Here is a 22,084-nt window from a genome sequence, read left to right on the forward strand (position 1 = left end):
GAGCTCAAGCAGTCCTCTCACCTCAGCCTCCTGAGTAGCTGGGACCATACGTGTACACCACCATGCCCAGATAATTTTTGTACTTTTTTGTAGAGACAAGGTTTTGCCATGTTTGAGCCCTGGCTGGTCTCAAACTCCTAAGCTCAAGCAATCCGCCCGCCTTGGCCTCCCAGAGTGTTGGGATTACAGGCATGAGCCACCACACTTGGCCTATTCATAGATATTTGAATGTCTACCCTGGTCTACTATTGGTAGGTAGTGAGATTACAAAAGTAAACATGAAAAGTATGGTTTTCACAATTCCTGCCTACACAAGGCTGTTCAGTCTAAGGATTGCTTGACTGTTGCCCCTTCCATAGGCAAGAGATTCTTGATAGTGTGGTGTTGGTGGACTCACTTGCTGTATTGTGCCTTTGGCCTCATTGCATCACATTTCTTCCTCTTGCTCCTGATGAATTCCTAAAGAAGCAGTCCTGAGTTTCTGACTTGGCTAAGTTCTCCACTTTCCTCAGGGCAACATTGACATGAGCCGTGTGGCTGTGATGGGACATTCATTTGGAGGGGCCACTGCTATTCTGGCTTTGGCCAAGGAGATCCAATTTCGGTGAGTTTCCTAGTAGTGTTGCTGTGCTTAGCTCCATATACCATTTATTCATTTAGCAAGTATTTGTTACACAAGTACTATATTCTTGGCACTGTTTAGGGACTGAGGATTCAGTGGTTAAACAAGAAAACAAGATCTCTGATTTCATGGGATTATATTATTGTGGGAGGAGACAGACTAGTGAAAAAGCCAACAGATAATAAAATCCCCGTGACCAAAGTGCAATGAAGAAAAATAAGGCTGAGCATGATGGCTCACTCCTGTAACCCCAGACCTTTGGGAGGCTGAGGCAGGAGGATTGCTTGAAGCCAAGAGTTTGAGATCAGCCTAGGAAACATCACAAGACCCCGTCTCTGTAAAAAATTTTAAAAAGGGAAAAACAAAACGTAGCCAAGTGTTATAGTGCATGCCTGTAGTTCCAGCTACTTTGAAGGCTGAGGCAGGGGGATCACTTGAGCCCAGGAGTTCGAGGTTACAGTGAGCGCTGACCGCACCACTTTCAGCCTGGGCGATAGAGCAAGACCCTGTCTCAAGAAAAACAGAGAAAAGAAAATAGGCTAATATGTCTCTGAGAAAGTGAAACCAAGACTGGAAAGGCAAAGAAGCCAGCTGTGTGAAGATCTAGAGGAAGATCTTTCCAGCCAGCAGGAATAGCTAATGCAAAGGCCCTGCGGTGGAAAGAAGCTTTTTGTGTTAGGGTGGGAGGAGCATAGTGAGTGAGGGGGAGGCAATTTAGGCTGTGATCAGAAAGAGAAGCCGGGGCCAGATCACAGGGTCATTTGGCCGGGGTAAGGAGGTGTAGATTTTATTCTAAGTATGATGGGAAACTGTTGAAGATTTCAACAGAGAAATATCAGTCTTACATTTTAAAAGATCCTTCTGGCTACTATGTGAAGAATGGATTGTAGCAGGACAAGACTGAAAGCCTAGAGGCTCATTAGAGAGATGCTGTTTCAGAGTCAACGTGAGAGATGATAAATTTACATCAGGATTGAGATAGTGGGATGGAGAGAAGTGACTGGAGTCAGGATATGTTTTAGAGTTTTCAGGACTTGGTCATGTGGGAGGTGAAGGAAAGAGAAGAAATCCAGGTTTTCAGTTTTATTTTTTTCCCTTTGAGACAAGGTCTTGCTCTATTGCCCTATGCTGGAGTGCAGTGGTACAGTCAGCTCCCTGCAGCCTCAACCTCCTAGGCTCAAGTGATTCTCCTGCCTGAGCCTCTCAAATAGCTGGGACTACAGGTACATGCTACCGTGCCCTGCTAATTTTTTAATTTTTCTTTTAAGAGATGGTGTCTTGCTCTATTGCCCAGGCTAGTCTTAAACTCATGGGCTCAAGTGATCCTCCTGCCTCAGCCTCCCAAAGTGCTGGGATTACCAGGATGAGCCATCATGCCCAGCCCAAGGTTTTTCATTTGTGTATCTATTATTTGAGTGGAAGATGATTGTCCTTTATTGAGATAGAGAAGAATAGAGGAGAATTTCAGGGGTCTGAGGAGGGAAATGGCTAAATCTTAAGGCCATAATATTGCCCTTGGTGACATGGTTTTGCTGTTGGCACCAAGGAGGCTTTTCTTGACCTCACATAGAACCTTGTGCAATTGGGGCACTAAGCTATATTGTTTTGCCACCTTGTCTGTTCTGTCTTCCCTGCTGGACTGGGAGCTCCTTGAGAGCAAGAACACTCATTTATGTCTATATCCAAAGCACATAGTAGACACTCAATGAATATTGAATGAATGAATAATTAAATGAATGAAGTGCCATTCTATGAAACTCAGGTCAGTCACCTAAAGTAGATCCTGGAGAAGAGGGAGATCTGATCCTTGTTCTCAGGGAGTTTGAAATCTAGAAGGGCTGGGTGCGGTGGCTCACGCCTGTAATCCCAGCACTTTGGGAGGCCGAGGCGGGCGGATCACAAGACCAGGAAATCGAGACCATCGTGGCTAACACAGTGAAACCCCGTCTCTATAAAGATACAAAAAATTAGCCTGGCGTAGTGGCAGGCGCCTATAGTCCCAGCTACTCGGGAGGCTGAGGCAGGAGAATGGCGTGAACCCCGGTAGGCGGAGCTTGCAGTGAGCTGAGATCTCGCCACTGCCCTCCAGCCAAAAAAAAAAAAGAAATCTAGAAGGATCTTTGGTGAAAAGTAAAAGTGATCCCTATCTAAGATTCTAACTGAAGGCCATGGGCCCTGGTACCCCCTTCCTGGCTTTCTGAGCCTTTACCCCACCAGAGGGAGGAACTCCGCCCTCCCCTCCAGCACCCTAACTATTCTTGCCTGGGATTCCGCATGGCAACTCCAAATGTCTGGTCCTGTTCCAGGTGTGCAGTGGCTCTGGATGCTTGGATGTTTCCTCTGGAACGTGACTTTTACCCCAAGGCCCGAGGCCCTGTGTTCTTTATCAATACTGAGAAATTCCAGACAATGGAGAGTGTCAATTTGATGAAGAAGATATGTGCCCAGCATGAACAGTCTAGGATCATAACCGTTCTGTGAGTAAACCACAAGGTCGTGATCCCAGTGCCCTCTCCATTTGCCATTCGCTATGGCGCCCTTAACTTCTGGATTACCCAGAACTTTCTACCCATTAGTAGGATACCTGAATATTTCCTGAATTGCAAATAATTTAGAATTTTCTGTCTGTCCTTCTTCTCCACTAAGCTCCATCTACAGTGACTTATTCCGTAGTTTATCTGACTTTATGGCAGGATTTACCTAGTGCTTTCTGAAAAAGGGCATTATGGGATTGCGTGTTGGAAAGGAAGTGGTGTGGGTTTGGGTGAATTCCAGAGATTGCTAGCCTCATTTGGGAATTTTATTGGGTCATTGGAAGAGTGTGAATATGGTAGACCTTTGATATTCACCAGACACATTTCTAGAGACCTTCATGAATACCAGAATCACAGATCACTGTTAACATCTGTTGTCTTCCATAAACCAGCTATATTCTGGTCAAGAGAAGCCACATTTTCTTCACTTCCATCATCAGCACTATCAGTTGGTTTCCTTTTGGGAGCCATTTTCCCAGGGAAAAAAACATTTTTAGTGACTTTAAGAAATGTTCCACATGTGGGAGGTGATATTGAGGCACAGATGTCAGGCTGAGATCTCACGGACTGCTCTTGCCCTGCAGTCGAGCCCAGCAGCACACAGGATTCAGGGATCCATCTGGTTCCTATTTCAGCAGAATGACAAGTGACTGCATGCCGTGGACCTTTGGAGTCACTGGGTAGTTGAAATGCCAAATCTAGAGCCCTTGAGCACTGGGGCCGGCAGCATAGCCAGTGACTTCTTCCCTTGCTCATCTTGGTCCCGGCCCTCTTTCCTAGGGCCACCCCTCCTCCTTCAGTTAGGTTTTCATGGCAGTGGACACTGCCTGAATGCTTCCCCAGGTCAGATTCAGGATAATTGTGACCAGGAGGGAAGGGAGGTGAGGCCAGTTGGGAAGGGGTCACTCAGGGGACTTAACACCTGGCAAGGTATCATTTATTCAACCGAGTGCTGGATACTCAAGTATCCCATATATTATTCTATATACCTTTTTGTGTGCCTTAACTAATGCATTTTTTAAAGTCAGTTTTTCTGTGATATCAAATACTTTAGCATTTAAATTCTCTTTCTCTCACTGAATTTACTAGTGAATTCAGTTATGAATAATTTAGCCCAAAATTAACCTAGTGAGGATTTTACCTGCAAATTAAATGTATTTAGTGCCAAAAGACTTAAGTTCTAACCCAGGAACCGCCTTTTACAAAGCACTTACTCTTACTTTTCTGATTGTTTAAATAAAGGCAAGTCATTCCTTTTCCCTCTTCACTCTGTGGTACAGTTCTGAAGAATAACTTAATTTGTTTTGTGAATGGTTTGAAATTCACCGGGCAAAAGCCACAGCAGCTAATAGATTATAGTAACATAGAAACGCCACGTGCCACAGACCCCACCTCCTTGCTCCTGTCCCCGCTCCAGCTAGCTCAGCCTTTTCCCTGCACTGCCAGGCATTGTAGTCTAGGGGTCAAGCTCCCTTTGAAGCCAGGCACATCTGGCTTCAAATACTCACTCCACCCCCAACTACTTGTATGACCTGACCCTACGCAGATTATTTCTTCCCTTGGATTCTGTCAAGGGGGAAAATACTGCCCTTACAAGGTTGCTGTGAAAATAAAGTGTGATCATGCATGAAAAGCACCTTGCATATAGTAGGTGCCTAACACACATCTGTATGCCCTCGCCGCCAGACCCCTGCCAGTTGTTTTTCTTTTCCCCTAGTGGTTCTGTTCATCGGAGTCAAACTGACTTTGCTTTCGTGACTGGCAACTTGATTGGTAAATTCTTCTCCACTCAAACCCGTGGGAGCCTGGATCCCTATGAAGGGCAGGAGGTGACGGTGCGGGCCATGTTGGCCTTCCTGCAGAAGCACCTCGGTAAGGAGAAAACTGGAGCTCTTGGGGCAACCGTGGGGTCCCTTAGATTTCCTTGCAGCAGAGTGAAACCTCTGACGTGTCTGGGATCTGGGAAGGAGATTTATGGCAAGTGGAAAACCTGAGTGAAGGAGAGAGTTACATAGAATTACAGAAAAAACAAGGCCAGTTGCAGTGGCTCACGCCTGTAATCCTAGCACTTTTGGGGGTTGAGGTGGGAGGATGGCTTGGGGCCAGGAGTTCGAGATCAGTCTGAGCAACAGAGTGAGACTCTATCGTTACCAAAAAAAACAAAAACAAAAAAAAACGAATTAGCTGGGTGTGGTGGCACACACCTATAGTCCCAGCTACTCGAGAGGCTATGGTGGGAGGATTGGTGAAGCCCAGGAGGTCTAGGCTGCAGTGAGCCATAATCGCACCACTGAACTCCAGCCTGAGCAACAGAGCAAGACCCTCTCTCTAAATAAATAAACAATTAAACAAATAAATAAGAAAAAACACTTCACTGAAAGTTTGGAGATTCTGACTATCTTGCTTGCAGAATGACTTTGGCCTAGTCATTTAACCTCTCTGAACCTTGGTTTCCTCCCTGTAAAAGGAGTATTCACCTCTCTCTACTCCACCACCTCTCTCCTTACTCGGACTCATTATTACCCACCTTTTCTGCATTGTAGGGGAGCTTATGAGGATAATGGGCTAAATTTATGGAAGTGTTTTAAAGAAACAAAGCATGGAAGGACTATGAATAATGTTATCAGTCACAGAGCAGCTAAAGGGCCAGACCTGCAGAGGTCCGTGGTCCAGCTTCCACCCAGAGGAGGCATCCTCTTATTAAGCTTTATTGGTTACAAAGACTAGAGGCTCACAAACTCAGCTTGAGAAAAAAAGGGGAGTTTGTTTATGAGAGTGCACCTGGACTGGGTGGGAGCGCAGTTATAGAAATCAGGGTGACTGACAGGACTGACTTTTCTTTCCGTCTGTCTCATGGGGTCAGTCTCTGTGTTTTCCTCTCAGGACATCTCTTTTTCTTTGTTCCAGTATGCTTTTTTTTTTTTTCTGCTCTGTGGTTTTTCTCTCACTGATAGCAGCTGTTTATTCCGTTTCTACTTCCTCATAGCTTGAACCACTCAGAGTGTGTTCCCTCTAGCTTGTGGCATCCTTTCATCTTCAGCTCCCACTGCTCACTGCTGTATTTTTTTTTATTTCTTTGAATAGATTCTCAAGAGAGGCAATTTGATTGTATCAGCTCCTCTTTGCCTGCCAGAACACACTGTAGCCCTGTCCCAGCGAGGCTCCAACGCTGTCTGCCTCAGAGGTCCCTTTCTGATCCCTTAGCAGGTGCTGTGTGCAGGGCAGTTTCCATGAGAAAGGAACCAGGCTTGCCTGAATTTCAAAGGTTTGCCTTTAACCTAAGAGCAAGATCTCCCACTTTGTAACCCCCCTCTACTTGCCCAGATTAACCCCTCAAGAGCTACCCAGAAAAGCCTCAGACGGCACCTGGCAGTTCCCTAGATATTTGAAGTCACCTATGCTGGTCCTCTCTGAGTGTTCTGTTTATTAAGCTAAATGTCCGTGGTACCTCCACCTTTCCCTGCTCAGTTCCCCATGTTGCTATTTGTTATCCCCTTCCTTTGGAGTCAGTTTTTTGGTGCTCCTTCTGAAGTGTGGTGCCCTAGCTGGGCGTCATCGCTACATCTGTAATCCCAGCTACTTTGGGAGGCTGAGATGGGAGGATCGCTTGAGGCCACGGGTTTGAGACCAGCCTGGGCAACATAGTGAGACCCCATCTCAACAAAAAAATAAATAAAATTAGCCAGGTGTGGTGGGATGTGCCTATAGTCCCAGCTACTCGGGAGGCTGGGGTGGAAGGATCACTTGAGCCTGGGAGGTCAAGACTGCAGTGCGCCAAGATCATGCCATTGCACTCCAGCCTGGGCAATAGAGTGATACCGTCTCCAAAAAATAAAATAAATAGATAAACTGTGGTGCCCTGACTTGACTATAATGTGTTAGATGTGGTCTGACCGGTGCTGTCCTGGACAGTCGCTTCTGTGCTCTGTTTTGTTTTGTTTGAGATGGAGTCTCACTCTGTTGCTCAGGCTGGAGTGCAGTGGTGCAATCTCAGCTCACTGCAACCTCAACCTCCTGGCTTCAAGCGATTCTCCAGCAATTCTCCTGCCTCAGCCTCCCAAGTAGCTGGGACTACAGGCATGCACCACCACACCCAGCTACTTTCTGTATTTTTAGTAGAGACAGAGTTTTGCCACGTTGGCCAGACTGGTTTTGAACTCCTGACCTCCAGTGATCCACCTGCCTCGGCCTCCCAAAGTGCTGGGATTACAGGTGTGAGCCATCGCGCCTGGCCGCCTCTGTGCTCTGGACACTAGGCTTTTAGTTGGATGACCTGAGTGCATTCACATTCCTTATAAGCGCACAACAAACTTAGCCTGGATTGAGTTTGCATTGAAAACACATCTGTCTTATGCATTTATTGACTTTTTGGAAGTAAATTTTCATTTTTCTATTTCTGCCTGTTCGTTTCATCTTGCACATCATGAGCCTTGATTCCATTCTGTGTTTGGAGACCTTAGGGTCAATAAGAGATTTAGGGCATCATTCTTATCACCTGGCAAGTAGGGAATGGACCCATGTCTCAAGACTTTGATGGTGCCTGACTGCCTGGTCCTCAGCCCTCTTTCCCTGTCTCTTCATAGGCACCATGTCATTATAAAAGTTTAAGATGAAAGATGATAGGAAGCCCACCATGGCACGATTGTGCTCCCTTTAAAAGCAATACCCGGGCCGGGCGCAGTGGCTCAAGCCTGTAATCCCAGCACTTTGGGAGGCCGAGACGGGCGGATCACGAGGTCAGGAGATCGAGACCATCCTGGCTAACACGGTGAAACCCCGTCTCTACTAAAAAATACAAAAAACTAGCCGGGTGAGGTGGCGGGCGCCTGTAGTCCCAGCTACTCGGGAGGCTGAGGCAGGAGAATGGCGTGAACCCAGGAGGCGGAGCTTGCAGTGAGCTGAGATCCGGCCACTGCACTCCAACTGGGCGACAGAGCAAGACTCCGTCTCAAAAAAAAAAAAAAAAGAAGCAATACCTGTTGAGCTAAGATACTCACTGTTAGAGACCAGCAGACATGGAAATGGGGTAGGAGGCACTTAGACTGAAGGAAGATTGTTGAGGACTTACTTTATGCCAGGCCTTCTGCTCCTACTTTATCGTGGTAATTCTAGAGACAGCCCTTTCCAGAAGATACCTTTATTTTTAACTCCATTTTACAGGGGAGGATACCGAAGCATAGGAAATTAAATGATTTCTTCAAGCTTATCTGGTTATCAAGTGGCAAAGCCAATATGTAACCTAAACTGGCCAGTTCCAAGGCCCATGCCCTTAGTCACTTCACTATGCCGGCGGTGACTCTGAGTGATAAGTTCCATGGCCACAGTAGGCACTCAGTCTTTAGACTGTCCACACGGAGGACAGTTGCCTAACTTTGACAGGAGAGGAAGAACAGCTAGGAAAGGAGGCTTCCTTGACAACACAATGCTTGCCTTTAATCTTAGCAGAGGGTTCACAGGCAGGAAAGGGCGAGGGTCTTCTGGACAGAAGGCACAAATGCTTGAGTGGGCCTGGTCAGGATTGGGAAACTGTGCTTAGTGTATCTGGAGCTCAGGAGAGTGAATTGTTGAAAGACAAGGATAAAGACGTGAGCAGAAGCCAGATGAAGACGCCCATGGATTTGCTGAAGTGAGTTTGAATGTTATTCCACAGGCCGTCAGGAGCCCCTGCTGGGTTTTAAGCAGGTGAATGTCGTGATTAGACTTGTGCTTGCAGTCTGGTGCATTGTGTTGGATGGGGCAAGGTGAGAGGCAGGGAGCTTTTAGGTAGGAGGTTCTTGCACTAATCTGGGTGATAAGAGATAAGGCAGTCTGAAAAAGTTGGGCGCAGTGGCTCATGTCTACAATCCCAGCATTTTAGGAGGCCGAGGCAGGAGGATTGCTTGAGCCTAGGAAGTTGAAGCTGCAGTAAACTGTGATTGTGCCACTGCACTCCACCCTGGGTAACACAGTGAGACCCTGTCTCAAAAGAAAAGAAAAAGGCCAAGGGTCTGGGCTTGGGCTAATTAGCTTTACAAAGAGAGAAAAGCTTTTAGTAGCCACACAGTACATTGTCACATGGGAAACTAAAATAGGCTGTAAGTGGCTCAGCTGAACCTCTCACTCTGAAAAAAATCCTTCTGAGAGCACTTGTTTGGCTGCTCTGGGGATATGATCTTCTATGAAGACTGGTGCTTCCTTCATATTAACTCCATGCAGCTCCTGTCTGCACCTACTCTCCTCTCCCACTCTCCTGGAAGACTATTTCACACCTTCTTTCTCCTCAAACCTCTCACACCTCTTCCCTTATCCTGTCTCTCAGTTAACTTTGCCTCCCACTTCACCGAGAAAATGGAAGCACCCAGCACTTCCTCAGACTCCCAATACCACCTCTCCCCACCTTCCTGTATATAATCAGCTTTCCCTTTGGTTTCTAGAGTTCCTGCCTCAGTTGCCTAATGAAGGCCAACCCCCCAACACGAGATTCCATCCTCTTCTGTCTGCTCAACATGATTGCGCCAGTGATTCTTCCCTCTTTCTTTTATTTATTTATTTATTTATCTGGGACAGAGTTTCACTCTGTCGCCCAGGCTGGAAGGCAGTAGCCGCCATCTCAGCACACTGCAACCTTTGCTCCCAGGTTCAAGTGATTCTCCTGCCTCAGCCTCCCGAGTAGCTGGGATTACAGGCATTTGCCACCATGCCCAGCTAGTTTTTGCATTTTTAGTAGAGATGGAGTTTTGCCATGTTGGCCAGCCTGGACTCAAACTACTGACCTCAAGTCATCTACCCACCTCGGCCACCCAAAGTGCTGGGATTATAAGCGTGAGCCACCATGCCCAGCCCGTCTTTACTTTAGATCATCAATTTTTCCCTCTCTCCTGGTTCATTTCATGCTGAAGTTTCTCACAGAAAAAAATAATTTTCTCTTGACCTCAATATCTCCTGCAGTTGCCACCTATCTCCCTGTTCCCCATCACAGCAAAACTCAAAAGAATGTCTGCCTTTGCTTTTTCTAATTCCACTCTTCCCATTCCCTCTTAACCCACTCCAGGCTTGCATCACAGTGCTCCATCAAAACCGCTATTGTCAGGGTCCCCAATGACCTTCACAACGCTAGCTCCAATAGTTCTCTTTTTTTTTTTTTTTTTTTTTTTTTTTTTTTGAGACGGAGTTTCGCTCTGTCGCCCAGGCTGGAGTGCAGTGGCCGGATCTCAGCTCACTGCAAGCTCCGCCTCCCGGGTTCACGCCATTCTCCTGCCTCAGCCTCCCAAGTAGCTGGGACTACAGGCGCCCGCCACCTCGCCCGGCTAGTTTTTTGTATTTTTTTAGTAGAGACGGGGTTTCACCGTGTTAGCCAGGATGGTCTCGATCTCCTGACCTCGTGATCCGCCCGTCTCGGCCTCCCAAAGTGCTGGGATTACAGGCTTGAGCCACCACGCCCGGCCACTCCAATAGTTCTCATTCCCCATCTTCTGGAACTCTCTGCAGCTTCTGATGAAGTTGATGGCTCCCTCCTCTGGGAAAACCCCATCTTCACTTCGGAGATCCACACTGTGGACTTTCTCCTATCTCCATGTTTGGGTCTCTTCCATCAGCTGTGCTGCTTGCAGGGCCCAGTGCCTGGACCTCTTCTCATGGCTTTCCATGCCACCTCCATGCTGGGTACTCCCTCTGCCACTGCTCCCCATCTCTGCTTAGTCATCTAATAGAAGTAACCAAAAAAAAACCAATTTCAACTGCACTCTTTCCCTTCTTCGTTAATGGTAGCTCCATCCTTCTACTCAGGTCTAAGTCTTCATCCTTGTCTCTTCTCTCATGCTGCTCACCCAGTCCCTCAAGCAATCCTATTGGCTCTACCTTCAAAATACACATGGAATCAAATCACTTATCACCACCCCACAGCTACCATCCTGTCCAAATCATCTCTCATCCAAATTAGTGCAGTGGTTTCCTAACTGGTCTCCTCACTGCCACCCTTGCCAGTCCCTCCCCCTCACAGTCTTTTATTTGTATAAATGTAGGGGGTACAAGTGCAATTTTCTTACATGGCTATATTGCACGTGGTGAAGTCTGGGCTTTTAGTGTACCCATCACCCGAATAGTGAACATTGTACCCAGTAGGTAATTTTTCAGCCCTCGCCCCTCTCCTACCCACCCACTTTTTGGAGTCTCCAGTGTCTTATTTTTCTGCTCTGTATGTCCGTGTGTACCCATCGTTTGGCTCCCACTTATAAGTGACAACATTCGGTATTTGACTTTCTGTTTCTGAGTTATTTCACCTGGGATAATGGCCTGCGTTTCTGCAAAACGTGATTTCATTCTTTTTTTTATAACTGAGTCGTATCCCATGGTATATCTGTACACCAGATTTTATTTATCAGATCTTCTGTTGATGGGCACTTGGGGTGATTCCATATCTTTGCTGTTGTGACTAGTGCTGTGATAAACATACGCATGCAGGTATCTTTTTGGTGTAATTATTTCTTTCCCTTTGGGTAGATAGCCAGTAGTGGGATTGCTGGATCAAATGGTAGTTCTATTTTTAGTTCTCTGAGGAATCTCCATACCGTTTTCCATGGAAGTTGTACTAATTTACATTCCTACCAACAGTGCATAAGCGTTCCCTTTTCTCCACATCCTCACCAACATTTATTGTTTCTGGACTTTTTAATAATGGCCATTCTGACTGGTGTAGTATCTCATTGTGGTTTTAATTTGCATTTCTCTGATGATTAGTGATGTTGAACTTTTTTTTTATATGTTTGTGGGAAACTTGTATGTCTTCTTTTGAAAAAAATGTCTATTCATGTCCTTTGTTCACTTTTTTCTTTGAGTCCAGTTTCTGCAGAACGCCTACTTTTTAATGGGATTATGTGTTTTTTTTTCTTGTTGAGTTATTTGAGTTCCTTGTAGATTTTTCTTTTTTTAGGGGACAAAGTCTTGCTCTGCCACCCAGGCTGGAGTACAGTGGTGTGATCTCGGCTTACTGTGACCTCTGCTCCCCAGGTTCAAGTGACTCTCCTCCCTCAGCCTGCTGAGTAGCTGGGATTACGGGTGCCCACCACCATACCTGGCTAATTTTTTTGTATTTTTAATAGAGACAGAGTTTCCCCATGTTGGCCAGACTGGTCTCGAACTCCTGACCTCAAGTGATCCACCAGCCTTGGCCTCCCAAAGTGCTGGGGTTATAGGCGTGAGCCACCGTACCCAGCCTTTCCTTATAGATTCTGGATATTAGCCCTTTGTTGGATATATATAGTTCGGAAATATTTTCTTCCATTCTGTAGGTTGTCTATTTACTCTGTTGATTATTTCTTTTGTGGTACAGAAGCTTTTTAGTTTAATTAAGTCTCATTTGTCTGTTTTTGGTTTTGTTGCATTTGCTTTTAAGGACAAATTCTTTACCTTAGCCAATGTCCAGAAGAATTTTTCTTCTAGGATTTTTGTAGTTTCAAGTCTTATGTTTAAGTCTTTAATCCATCTTGAGTTAATTTTTGTATATGCTGAAAGATGTGGGTCCCGTTTCATTCTTCTTCATATGGCTATCCAATTTTTCCAGCACCGTTTGTTGAATAGGGTATCTTTTCCCCATGTATATATTTTTGTTGACTTTGACAAAGATCAGTTGGTTGTAGGTATGAGGGCTTTATTTCTGGGTTCTCTATTCTGTGTCATTTATCTATTTTTCTGTGTTTATACAAGTACCATGCTATTTTGGTTACTATAACCTTGTAGTATAATTTGAAGTTGGGTCATGTGATGCCTCCAGCTTTGTTCTTTTTGCTTAGGATTGCTTTGACAGGCTCTTTTTTGGTTCCATATGAATTTAAGGACTTTTTTTCTAATTCTGTAAAAAATGACATTGGTAGTTTAATAGGAATTGCACTGAATCTGTAAATTGCTTTGAGCATTATGGTCATTTTTAACAACATTGATTCTTCCATTCCATGAGGGTAGGATGTTTTTTCCATTTGTTTGTGTCATCTACAATTTCTTTAATCAGTATTTTGTAGCTCTCTTTGTAGAGATCTTTCACATCCTTGGTTAAAGGTATTCCTAGGTTGTGTGTGTGTGTGTGTGTGTGTGTGTGTGTGTTTTGTGGCCATTACAAATGGGATTGAATTCATGATTGGGTTCTCAGCTTGATTGTTATTGGTGTATAGAAATGCTACTGGTGTTTTTGTTTGTTTCTTCATTAGTTTTTTATAGAGACAGTGTCTCACTTTATTGCCTGGGCTGGTCTCAAACTCCTGGGCTCAGGCAATCCTCCTGCCTCAGCTTCCCAAAGTGCTGGTGTTAACAGGCATGAGCCAGTGCACCCAGAAAAATCACCACCACTGATTTTTATACACCAGCTTGGTATCCTGAAACTTTACTGAAGAGTCATTTTATTTATTTATTTATTATTTTGGCTTCCTCAATCATGGTATTATTATTTATTTATTTCTCTTTGAAAAAGACGGAATGCTTAACGAATTTGCATGTTATCCTTGTGCAAGGGCCGTGCTCATCTCTGTGTTGTTCCAGTTTTAGTATATGTGCTGCCAGAGCGAGCACTAAAGAGTCTTTTCTTCATAGAGCAGCCAGAGTGATCCTTTTAGGAATTTAGTGAGATCTTTTCACTCCTCTGCTTTGAATTCTTCAGTGGCTCCCAGTCTCCTTAAAAGCCAAAGCCAGACTCGATTATCCTGCCAGGTATATGTCACGTGGCCCTCCAGTCCCTCCTGGCCTCCTCCCCTGCTGCTCTTCCCTTGGCTCACTTCACTCTCACCACATGAACCTGGAATGCGCTAGGCACGCTGCTGCCTCAGGACCTTTGTACTGTTGCTCCCTTTGTCTAGAACATTCCTCTCAGATAGTCTCATGGCACACTCCCACTTCCTTCAAGCCTTGCCTCAAATCTTACCTTCTCAGTGAGGCCCACCCTGACCACCCTTTTTAAAACATTGGGCCAGCTGGGCACTGTGGCTCACACCTGTAATCCCGACACTTTGGGAGACCAAGGCAGGAGGATCACAAGGTCAAGAGAAAAGAGACCATCCTGGCCAACATGGTGAAACTTTGTCTCTACTAAAAATACAAAAATTAGCGGGGCATGGTGGCACATGCCTGTAGTCCCAGCTACTCGGGCTGGGGAGGCTGAGGCAGGAGAATCACTTGAACCTGGGAGGCGGAGGTTGTGGTGAACCGAGATTGAGCCACTGCACTCTAGCCTGGTGACAGAGCAAGACTCTGTCTCAAAGAAAAAAAAAAAAACATTGGGCCCTTCCTTCCTCCCTTCACCCCAACCCCCGGCTACCACCAGCGCTTCCCTTAGCGGGCTCTATTTTTTTTCCATGGCACCCCTCCCCTTTTCACATCCTATGTAATTTACTATGTTTGTTGTTTGTCTCTGCCTGCTAGATGATGAGCTCTGTGAGGACAGCAGTTTCCATCTGTTTTGTTTGTGGATATATTTTTAGCTCGAAGAACAGAGTGTGGCACATAATGGATGTGCTTATTGTTTTTTGAATTAATGACTATGTAGTGTTTATATGTTAGGACCTATTACATGCCAGGTTCCTGGCAGGGTGCTGGGAATCCAAAAATGCATGAGAGTGGTCCCTGCCTTCTGTCCCAGAGTCTGTTTGTTTTGAGGAAGGCCACCATTCACCTGCTCAGCTTGCCCTGCTCCCTCAGCCTGAGGGCTTGGACCCTTTGTGCCTGTTCTTGCTGTGTAGTTACCCCTATCGGCTGTGAGCTCGGGGCCCCCTCTTGAGTCATTCCTGGGGTTACGCTGCTCCATAATGTTGCTGTCCTCTTGCTCCTGCCCTTCACTGAAGTGGTCCTGGATTTGCACCCACAGGCTGAGCTGTCAGACACTGCTTTTTGCTTTTTTTTTTTTTTTTGAGACGGAGTCTCGCTGTGTCGCCCAGGCTGGAGTGCAGTGGCGTGATCTCGGCTCACTGCAAGCTCCGCCTCCCGGGTTCACGCCATTCTCCCCCCTCAGCCTCCGAGTAGCTGGGACTACAGGCGCCTGCCACCTCGCCCGGCTAGTTTTTTGTATTTTTAGTGGAGACGGGGTTTCACCTTGTTAACCAGGATGGTCTCGATCTCCTGACCTCGTGATCCACCCACCTCGGCCTCCCAAAGTGCTGGGATTACAGGCTTGAGCCACTGTGCCCGGCCTTTTTTTTTTTTTTTTTTAGACATTGCTTTTTGCGTAGTAACTTCCTTGAGCCTGGAACTAGACTTTTCATTTTCTCTGCCTTTTTTTTTTTTCGAGACGTGGTCTTGCTGTTGCCCAGGTTGGAGTGCAGTGGCATTATCACAGCTCACTGCTGCCTCCAACTCCTTGCCTCTAGGAATCCTCCCATCTTGGCCTCCTGAGTAGGTAGGACTTCAAGCACACACCACCATACCTAGCTAATTTCTTTATTTTTTTGTAGATTTGAGGTCTTGCTATGTTGTCCAGGCTGGTCTAGGAGTTCCTAGCCTCAAGTGATCCTCCTGCCTCAGCCTCCCAAAGCACTAGGGTTACAGGCGTGAGCCACCATGCCCAGCCATCTCTGACCTGGGTTTGAATTCTGTCTCTACCACTTAACAGCTGTAATGACCTTGGGCAACTCAGGTAGCTTCCCTGAACCTCAGTTTCCTGAATTATATGATAAGACTAGTAGTAATCATTAGTTCATAGGGATATGGTGAAAATTAAATGAAACCATGAATGTAAAGCATTTAGTACAATCCCTAGAATGAATTCTCCATCAATAAATGTTACCCTCTGTTATTGTTATTGAATTGTCATGGATTATGTAAGTGATTTATAAAGGCACTGAATAAATCATAGTTATCCTTACCGCCGCCACCACACAACCCCACCAAAATCAGTCCTTTTGGTATCCCAGGCACTTCTCTCTAGGATGACCCCTCAATGCATGTCAGCTACTCTTTGACCAAACCTCACAATGATTTGTCTAACGTTCCTGTTTTTTTCCTATTCAGACCTGAAAGAAGACTATGATCAATGGAACAACCTTATTGAAGGCATTGGACCGTCGCTCACCCCAGGGGCCCCCCACCATCTGTCCAGCTTGTAGGCACAACTGGCCGTTTGTAAAGTCACTTCAGCCAAGTTTTCATTTGGGAGCTACCCAAGGGCACCCATGAGCTCCTATCAGAAAGTGATCAACATGACCCCTTTTCTCAGATTGAAAGGTGTAATCACACTGCTGCTTGGATAACTGGGTAGTTTGATCTTAAAATCACTTTGGGACTGGGATCACTTGCTGATTGACAAACGGACTTTCTGGGACCTTGATGGAGTGGGGAACAAGCGGCAGAGTGGGACTGGAGGAGACCCAGGCCCCGGGCTGAGCACTGTGAGGCCTGGATGAGAAGACTCAGCCCAGCGAGCTCATTCCCTCACCTCTGGTCAGTGCTGCTGCTTCAGTGGAAGAGATGAAGCCAAAGGATAGAGTGAAAATCCCTACCTTCAGAGACTCTAGCCCAGCCCAACACCATCTCTTCCTACCTCGTAGTTCTCTCCCTCCCCAGGGCCACTTGTTGAAGTCTGAGCACTTTATGTAAATTTCTAGGGTATGAGCCGTGATCACATTTTCTGTTTATTTCCAAGTCTTCTCATTGTATGGAACATAGTACTACTTATACTTACAGTAGTAAGTTATACTTGTGAGCCCACAGAGAGGCAGACAGCATGGCTCTCACAACACAGGGAGAAAAACTGAGGTACAAAGAGGTACCTCAGAAGCTCTGGATTCTTTGGGGGTTTTGCTAAAAGCGTATCTTGATAGGAAACAACACAAGCAGGTTGAGATGGTGAAGATGACTCAATAACAGTGTTAAATGGCCATTTGCACAGGCCTTTGCCACAACAGAGAAGCAGTTTGGTCAGTTAAAAGTTAGCTGCAGCCTGAACAGTACAGCCAGACCCCATCTTAAAAATAAAGAAGGCTGGGCGCGGTCGCTCATACCTATAATCCCAGCGCTTTGGGAGGCCAAGGTGGGCAGATCACTTAAGGCCAGGAGTTCGAGACCACCTGGCCAGCATGGCGAAACCCTATCTCTATTAAAAATAAGAAAAATTAGCCTGGTGTGGTGGCAGGCGCCTGTAATCCCAGCTACTCTGGAGGCTGAGGCAGGAGAATCACTTGAACCCAGGAGGCGGAGGTTGCAGTGAGTCAAGATCATGCCACTGCACTCCAGCCTGGGCTACAGAACAAGACTCTGTCTTTTTTTTTTTTTTTTTTTTTTGAGATGGAGTCTCACTCTGTCGCCCAGGCTGGAGTGCAGTGGCCGGATCTCGGCTCACTGCAAGCTCCGCCTCCTGGGTTCACGCCATTCTCCTGCCTCAGGAGTGGCTGGGACTACAGGCGCCCGCCACCTCGCCCAGCTAGTTTTTTGTATTTTTTAGTAGAGACGGGGTATCACCGTGTTAGCCAGGATGGTCTCGATCTGCTGACCTCGTGATCCGCCCGTCTCGGCCTCCCAAAGCTTGAGCCAGCGCGCCTGGCCAAGACTCTTCTTAAAAAAGAAAGAATGAAAGAAAGAGAGAGAGAGGGAGGGAGGAAGGGAGGGAAAGAGAGAGAAAGAGAAAAAGAAAGAAAAAAAAGAAAGAGAAGGAAAGAAAGAAAGAAACATTTTAAATAAATAAAATTTTAAAACCCAGAAGGAACCTCCCAGAGAGGCCTAGGAGTACCTTGGTCATTTTTCTTGCCTCAAATATAAACCTCCAACTTGCTCAGAATCAGGGTGCTTTTATTGTCTGTTTTCTGGCGCTGAGGACCTCGCCCCAAATTTAAGTCAGATACAGACTGAATTTCCATTCTGTTCCATTTATAATGTGAATGATATTAATACTCTTGTTTGCTTAATGTTATGTTGGAATTTTCTGTTTAATGTGCAGGAGAGCAAGATGGAGAGCCATCTGGAATTGACTTCCTTCTGTCTTTCTTCTGTGTTCGCTTACTACTTGGACCCATGTGGGAAACAAACTTTAAAAGGAAGGAAGTCTTCTTAGGGATCCAGTTCAAAGCTATTTGAGGGCATCAAACTGAAACTCCCCTCTACACTACTCAAGACTTCGTGCCTCAGTCCAAGTAGGCAAGACCAAAAGTGAAATGCATCTCTACACAATGGCCCATGGTCAGGGCCACCAGAGCAGACTGGGCCTAGGTCTCCACCTGTCAATGGCTGGCCATTTTAAGAGGTGAAACAGCGATCGTTGAGGCTGTGGGGGACAATCTGTGAATTCCCATGAGACATAGCGTAAGCAGGGTGTCATTAAAGCCCTGGGCTCTAGAGTTACAGAGCCTGGTTTTGAGTCCTGGCTCCACCACTGCCAACTGGGTAAATTTGAGCAAATGGTATTCTCTTTCTTATCTCAGCTCCTGTGTTTCTAAAATGAGGGTCTGCATTATGAATAGTTAGGGGGATTAAGTGAGAGGATGTATAACCCATGGGTTCCTGGAAAGTATATTTCCTACCTTCCAAACATGAGATTTTTTCTAGTTATAATTTTTCTTTTCTAGCTTGATTGCTTTGTGGTCAGAGAAAATGACCCATATGGTTTCCATCCTTCAAAATTTGTTGAAACTTGGTAGTTGGCCTAGTGTGAGATCAGTGTTGTAAATGTGCCATGTATGCTTAAAAAGACCATATATTCTGAAGAAGTTGTTGGCTTGCTCTTTTACTCAAGAACACATCATAGATTTCTGTCTTTTTTTTTTTTTTTTTTTTTGAGATGCAGTCTCACTTTGTCACTCGGGCTGGAGTGCAGTGGCGTGATCTCAGCTTACTGCAACCTTCGCCTCCCAGGTTCAAGCAATTCTCCTGTCTCAGCCTTCTGATTGGCTGGGACTATAAGTGCATGCCACCACACCCAGCTAATTTTTGAATTTTTTTAGTAGAGATGGGGTTTCATCATATTGGTCAGGCTGGTCACAAACTCCTGACCTCAGATGATCCACCTGCCTTGGCCTCCCAAAGTGCTGGGGTTACAGGCATGAGCCACCATGCCCAGCCCATAGATTTCCTTCTCTAAGAGCATAGACACATATATAATGGGGCCTTTCAACTACCACTTGGGCACCAGAGCCCCTCAGCACTTGCAGAACCAACTGGAGGCCAATCCTGAGCATACGCCACCCTTGTGCTGGTTCCACAAATGCTGAGAGGCCGGTTCTGGCAGTAGCACATGAGATCCAGCTTCTACCTTAGCTCCATAAATAACGCAGGTAACTTTTACGAAACTGTGAACAAGAGACCTGGAGCCTCCCTAGTGAAGGGAGTGTTTCAGAAACTAGATCCCTTTCTTTCATTCACTTCATGTTCTGGTAGTCACTCATTTATCCAGCAAACACTGGAGTATGTGAATTTTCCATATAATTGAAAATTATCCTAGAGGCAGCAAAATATAATATTGATTATTTTGAATGGTAATTCTACCAAAAAGATAACACACACACTTTTTAATCAAAGTGAGCTGACCTCATTCAACCTTTTAGGATGTTCCAATCAGGATAGACTAGGTTGTATGGTGGTAATAGGCAACACTAAAAACAACGAAAGTTTATTTCTTGCCCATTGCCACTTGTGCTCTTTGATTGGCTGCAGGCTCCGGTCTGCATCGTTTTTATCCTCACTCTAGGATCCAGGCTAGTAGAGCTGCCATTATGTTAGTAGAGCTAACATCCCATGCCATCCCAAGAGAGCCAGAATATTTGTGACCAGACTTGCATGGGGTTACCCCCTGTGCTGCATTGCTGTTCAGAGTTGGTCTTGCCTCACTTGTGGTCAGGCTGCAACTGTCGCTCTTCAGTGCACCAGCCCCTAGCAGCCCTCCCTGGCCACTTCAAGTTTATGACTCTCGATGAGCAAGGGACTGATACATCAGCCACATTATTTAAAACTATGTCTAAGGGGAAACAAGGCAGTCAGTGAGCGAGGGTTTTAGGGACTCTCTTGCAGCTAAGGTATGTCACCTTTAGTGCATGGGCTTCATAGTCCTCTGACTGCTCCAGAAGGGGTATCACAAGGCCTTTGGTCCCTCGTTCTGGTTTTTGGTTAGCTTCCAGGGGACTGAAGGACACCTGATATATGGCCTTTAGATAAGCAGGGAAATCCTGGTGGTAACTGACATGTGCTGATAAATTGCATCCTAGTGAATCTTTTCCAGAAAGAGAATGTCTTGGGTTTCTTTGGCATCTTCTCATTCCCCATCCTACTGCAGGACTCTGTGCCTATGGAGGCCTCCTAGTGGTATAATGTGAAGTTTCTGTGCATGGGATAGTAAGCCAGTTAGGAAGGAAGATAAGTAAGTAGCCCTTCCACTTCTGGACTTCTCAGACTAAGGCTGGTTGGATTCTTGCTGTGTCCCTAACACAATCCCCAAGCCCCTTTCCACTATGCATTCTGACACAGGTCACCCTCTTGTCCTTCCTCAAAAATTCTATTGGGCTCTTTAAATGTCAAATGATGGATTCCAACTCCCTGTCTTGAGCTTGTGGGGACCTTCATCTACCCTCCTTTTTTCTGGAGCACCACTTATCCCTAGACCCACAAAGTGACAGAGGGACAGGAGAGGCCATATTGTATGTTTGGGACTCATCCTCATTAGGAAGCTCACTTTCTATCCCATCATAACCAGGTGCAGAGGGCAGCTGTCCTTGGCGATAGCTGCAGGGCACAGTGACAATGAGGGTGCTAAGGATGATAATTGTAGCTGTGTGTCAGGACTGTGCTCTGGGCTGACATGCATCATTTCACTTCTCACGGTAACCCCACTAGCTCAGGTGACATTGGCCTCATTTTATGTAGAGGAAACAGAGGCTTCAAGAAATGATTTCATCAGGTTCTCAGCAAGAATTTGGCAAAGCTGGGACGTAGGCATCAAAGTTTGAGGGTTTTTTTTGAGACGGAGTTTTGCTCTTGTTGCCCAGGCTGGAGTGCAATAGCATGATCTCAGCTCACTGCAATCTCCATCTTCCAGGTTCAAGCGATTCTCCTGCCTCAGCCTCCAGAGTTGCTGGGATTATAGGCATGCACCACCACGCCCAGCTAATTTTTGTATTTTTAGTAGAGATGGGGTTTCACCATGTTGGTCAGGCTGGTCTCGAACTCCTGACCGCAGGGGATCCACCCACCTCAGCCTCCCAAAATGCTGGGATTACAGGCACAAGCCACTGCGCCCAGCCAAGGTTTTTGTTTTGTTTTGTTTTCTTGAGATGGTCTCTTGTCACCCAGGCTGGAGTGCAGTGGCGTGATCACAGCTCACTGCAGCCTCGACCTCCCAGCCTCAATCCATCTGCCTTCCTCAGCCTCCTGAGTAGCTGGGACCACAGTCGCACACCACCGTGCCTGACTAATAAAATCTGAGCTCTTAATTACTGTACTGTCAACCCTAATACACATACTTGGCTTTGCAGTTTCTCCCATTTCTTCAAACTCTCAGGATATAGGGAATGTATTAATCTCATGATCAATTAACTAAAAAATATCAAGATCTTCAGCAACTTCTACATGACCTGTGTTGAGTTTCAGTGACATCCTCAGCGATATTGAGAAATGGGTTGGGGGAGAAAAATGGCTCCACCAGAAACTGTGGGTCAGGTACTTGGTTGATGGCGTGGAGGAGGTTGTTTGTTCTTTGTTTTTGAGACAGTCTCACTCTGTTGCCCAGGCTGGAGTGCAGTGGCATGATCACTGCTCACTGTACCCTCAACCTCCCAGCCTTAAGCAATCCTCCCACCTCGGCCTTCCAAGTAGCTGGGACTACAGGTGCATACCACCACACCCGGCTAATGTTTTGTTTATTTTTTGTAAAGACAGTGGTCTGTCTGTGTTGCCAGGGCTGGTCTCAAACTCCTGGGCTCCAGTGATCCTCCTGCCTCAGCCTCCCAAAAGACTGGGGTTACAGGTATGAGCAGTTCAGGGACTAAGAACACAGTCT

General features: G+C 46.1%; 1 protein-coding gene and 1 non-coding gene across 5 annotated transcripts in view; one reads left to right on the top strand and one right to left on the bottom strand.

The window, feature by feature from the left end:
• PAFAH2 (platelet activating factor acetylhydrolase 2) overlaps positions 1-17,368 on the top strand; it is a 42,845-nt gene extending 25,477 nt beyond the window's left edge. For 2 of the 4 annotated variants that reach the window (XM_033227709.1, XM_033227708.1), the window contains 4 exons: positions 513-604; positions 2,929-3,099; positions 4,874-5,028; positions 16,120-17,368. In XM_033227709.1, the coding sequence (XP_033083600.1) occupies positions 513-604; positions 2,929-3,099; positions 4,874-5,028; positions 16,120-16,214 (513 nt within the window). In that variant the 3' untranslated portion in view covers positions 16,215-17,368. Of the gene's footprint in view, positions 1-512; positions 605-2,928; positions 3,100-4,873; positions 5,029-6,240; positions 6,764-16,119 lie in introns of those variants that run through there. The other 2 variants (XM_033227707.1, XM_033227706.1) reach the window with 1 other exon arrangement.
• On the bottom strand, positions 13,589-13,692 carry LOC117093991. Its single transcript, XR_004441333.1, has one exon. It is a non-coding gene; the product is annotated as a U6 spliceosomal RNA (small nuclear RNA).
• Positions 17,369-22,084: the final 4,716 nt, after the last annotated feature.

This window comes from Trachypithecus francoisi, unplaced genomic scaffold (assembly GCF_009764315.1).
Source record: "Trachypithecus francoisi isolate TF-2019V2 unplaced genomic scaffold, Tfra_2.0 Lachesis_group12, whole genome shotgun sequence".
NCBI lineage: Eukaryota > Metazoa > Chordata > Mammalia > Primates > Cercopithecidae > Trachypithecus > Trachypithecus francoisi.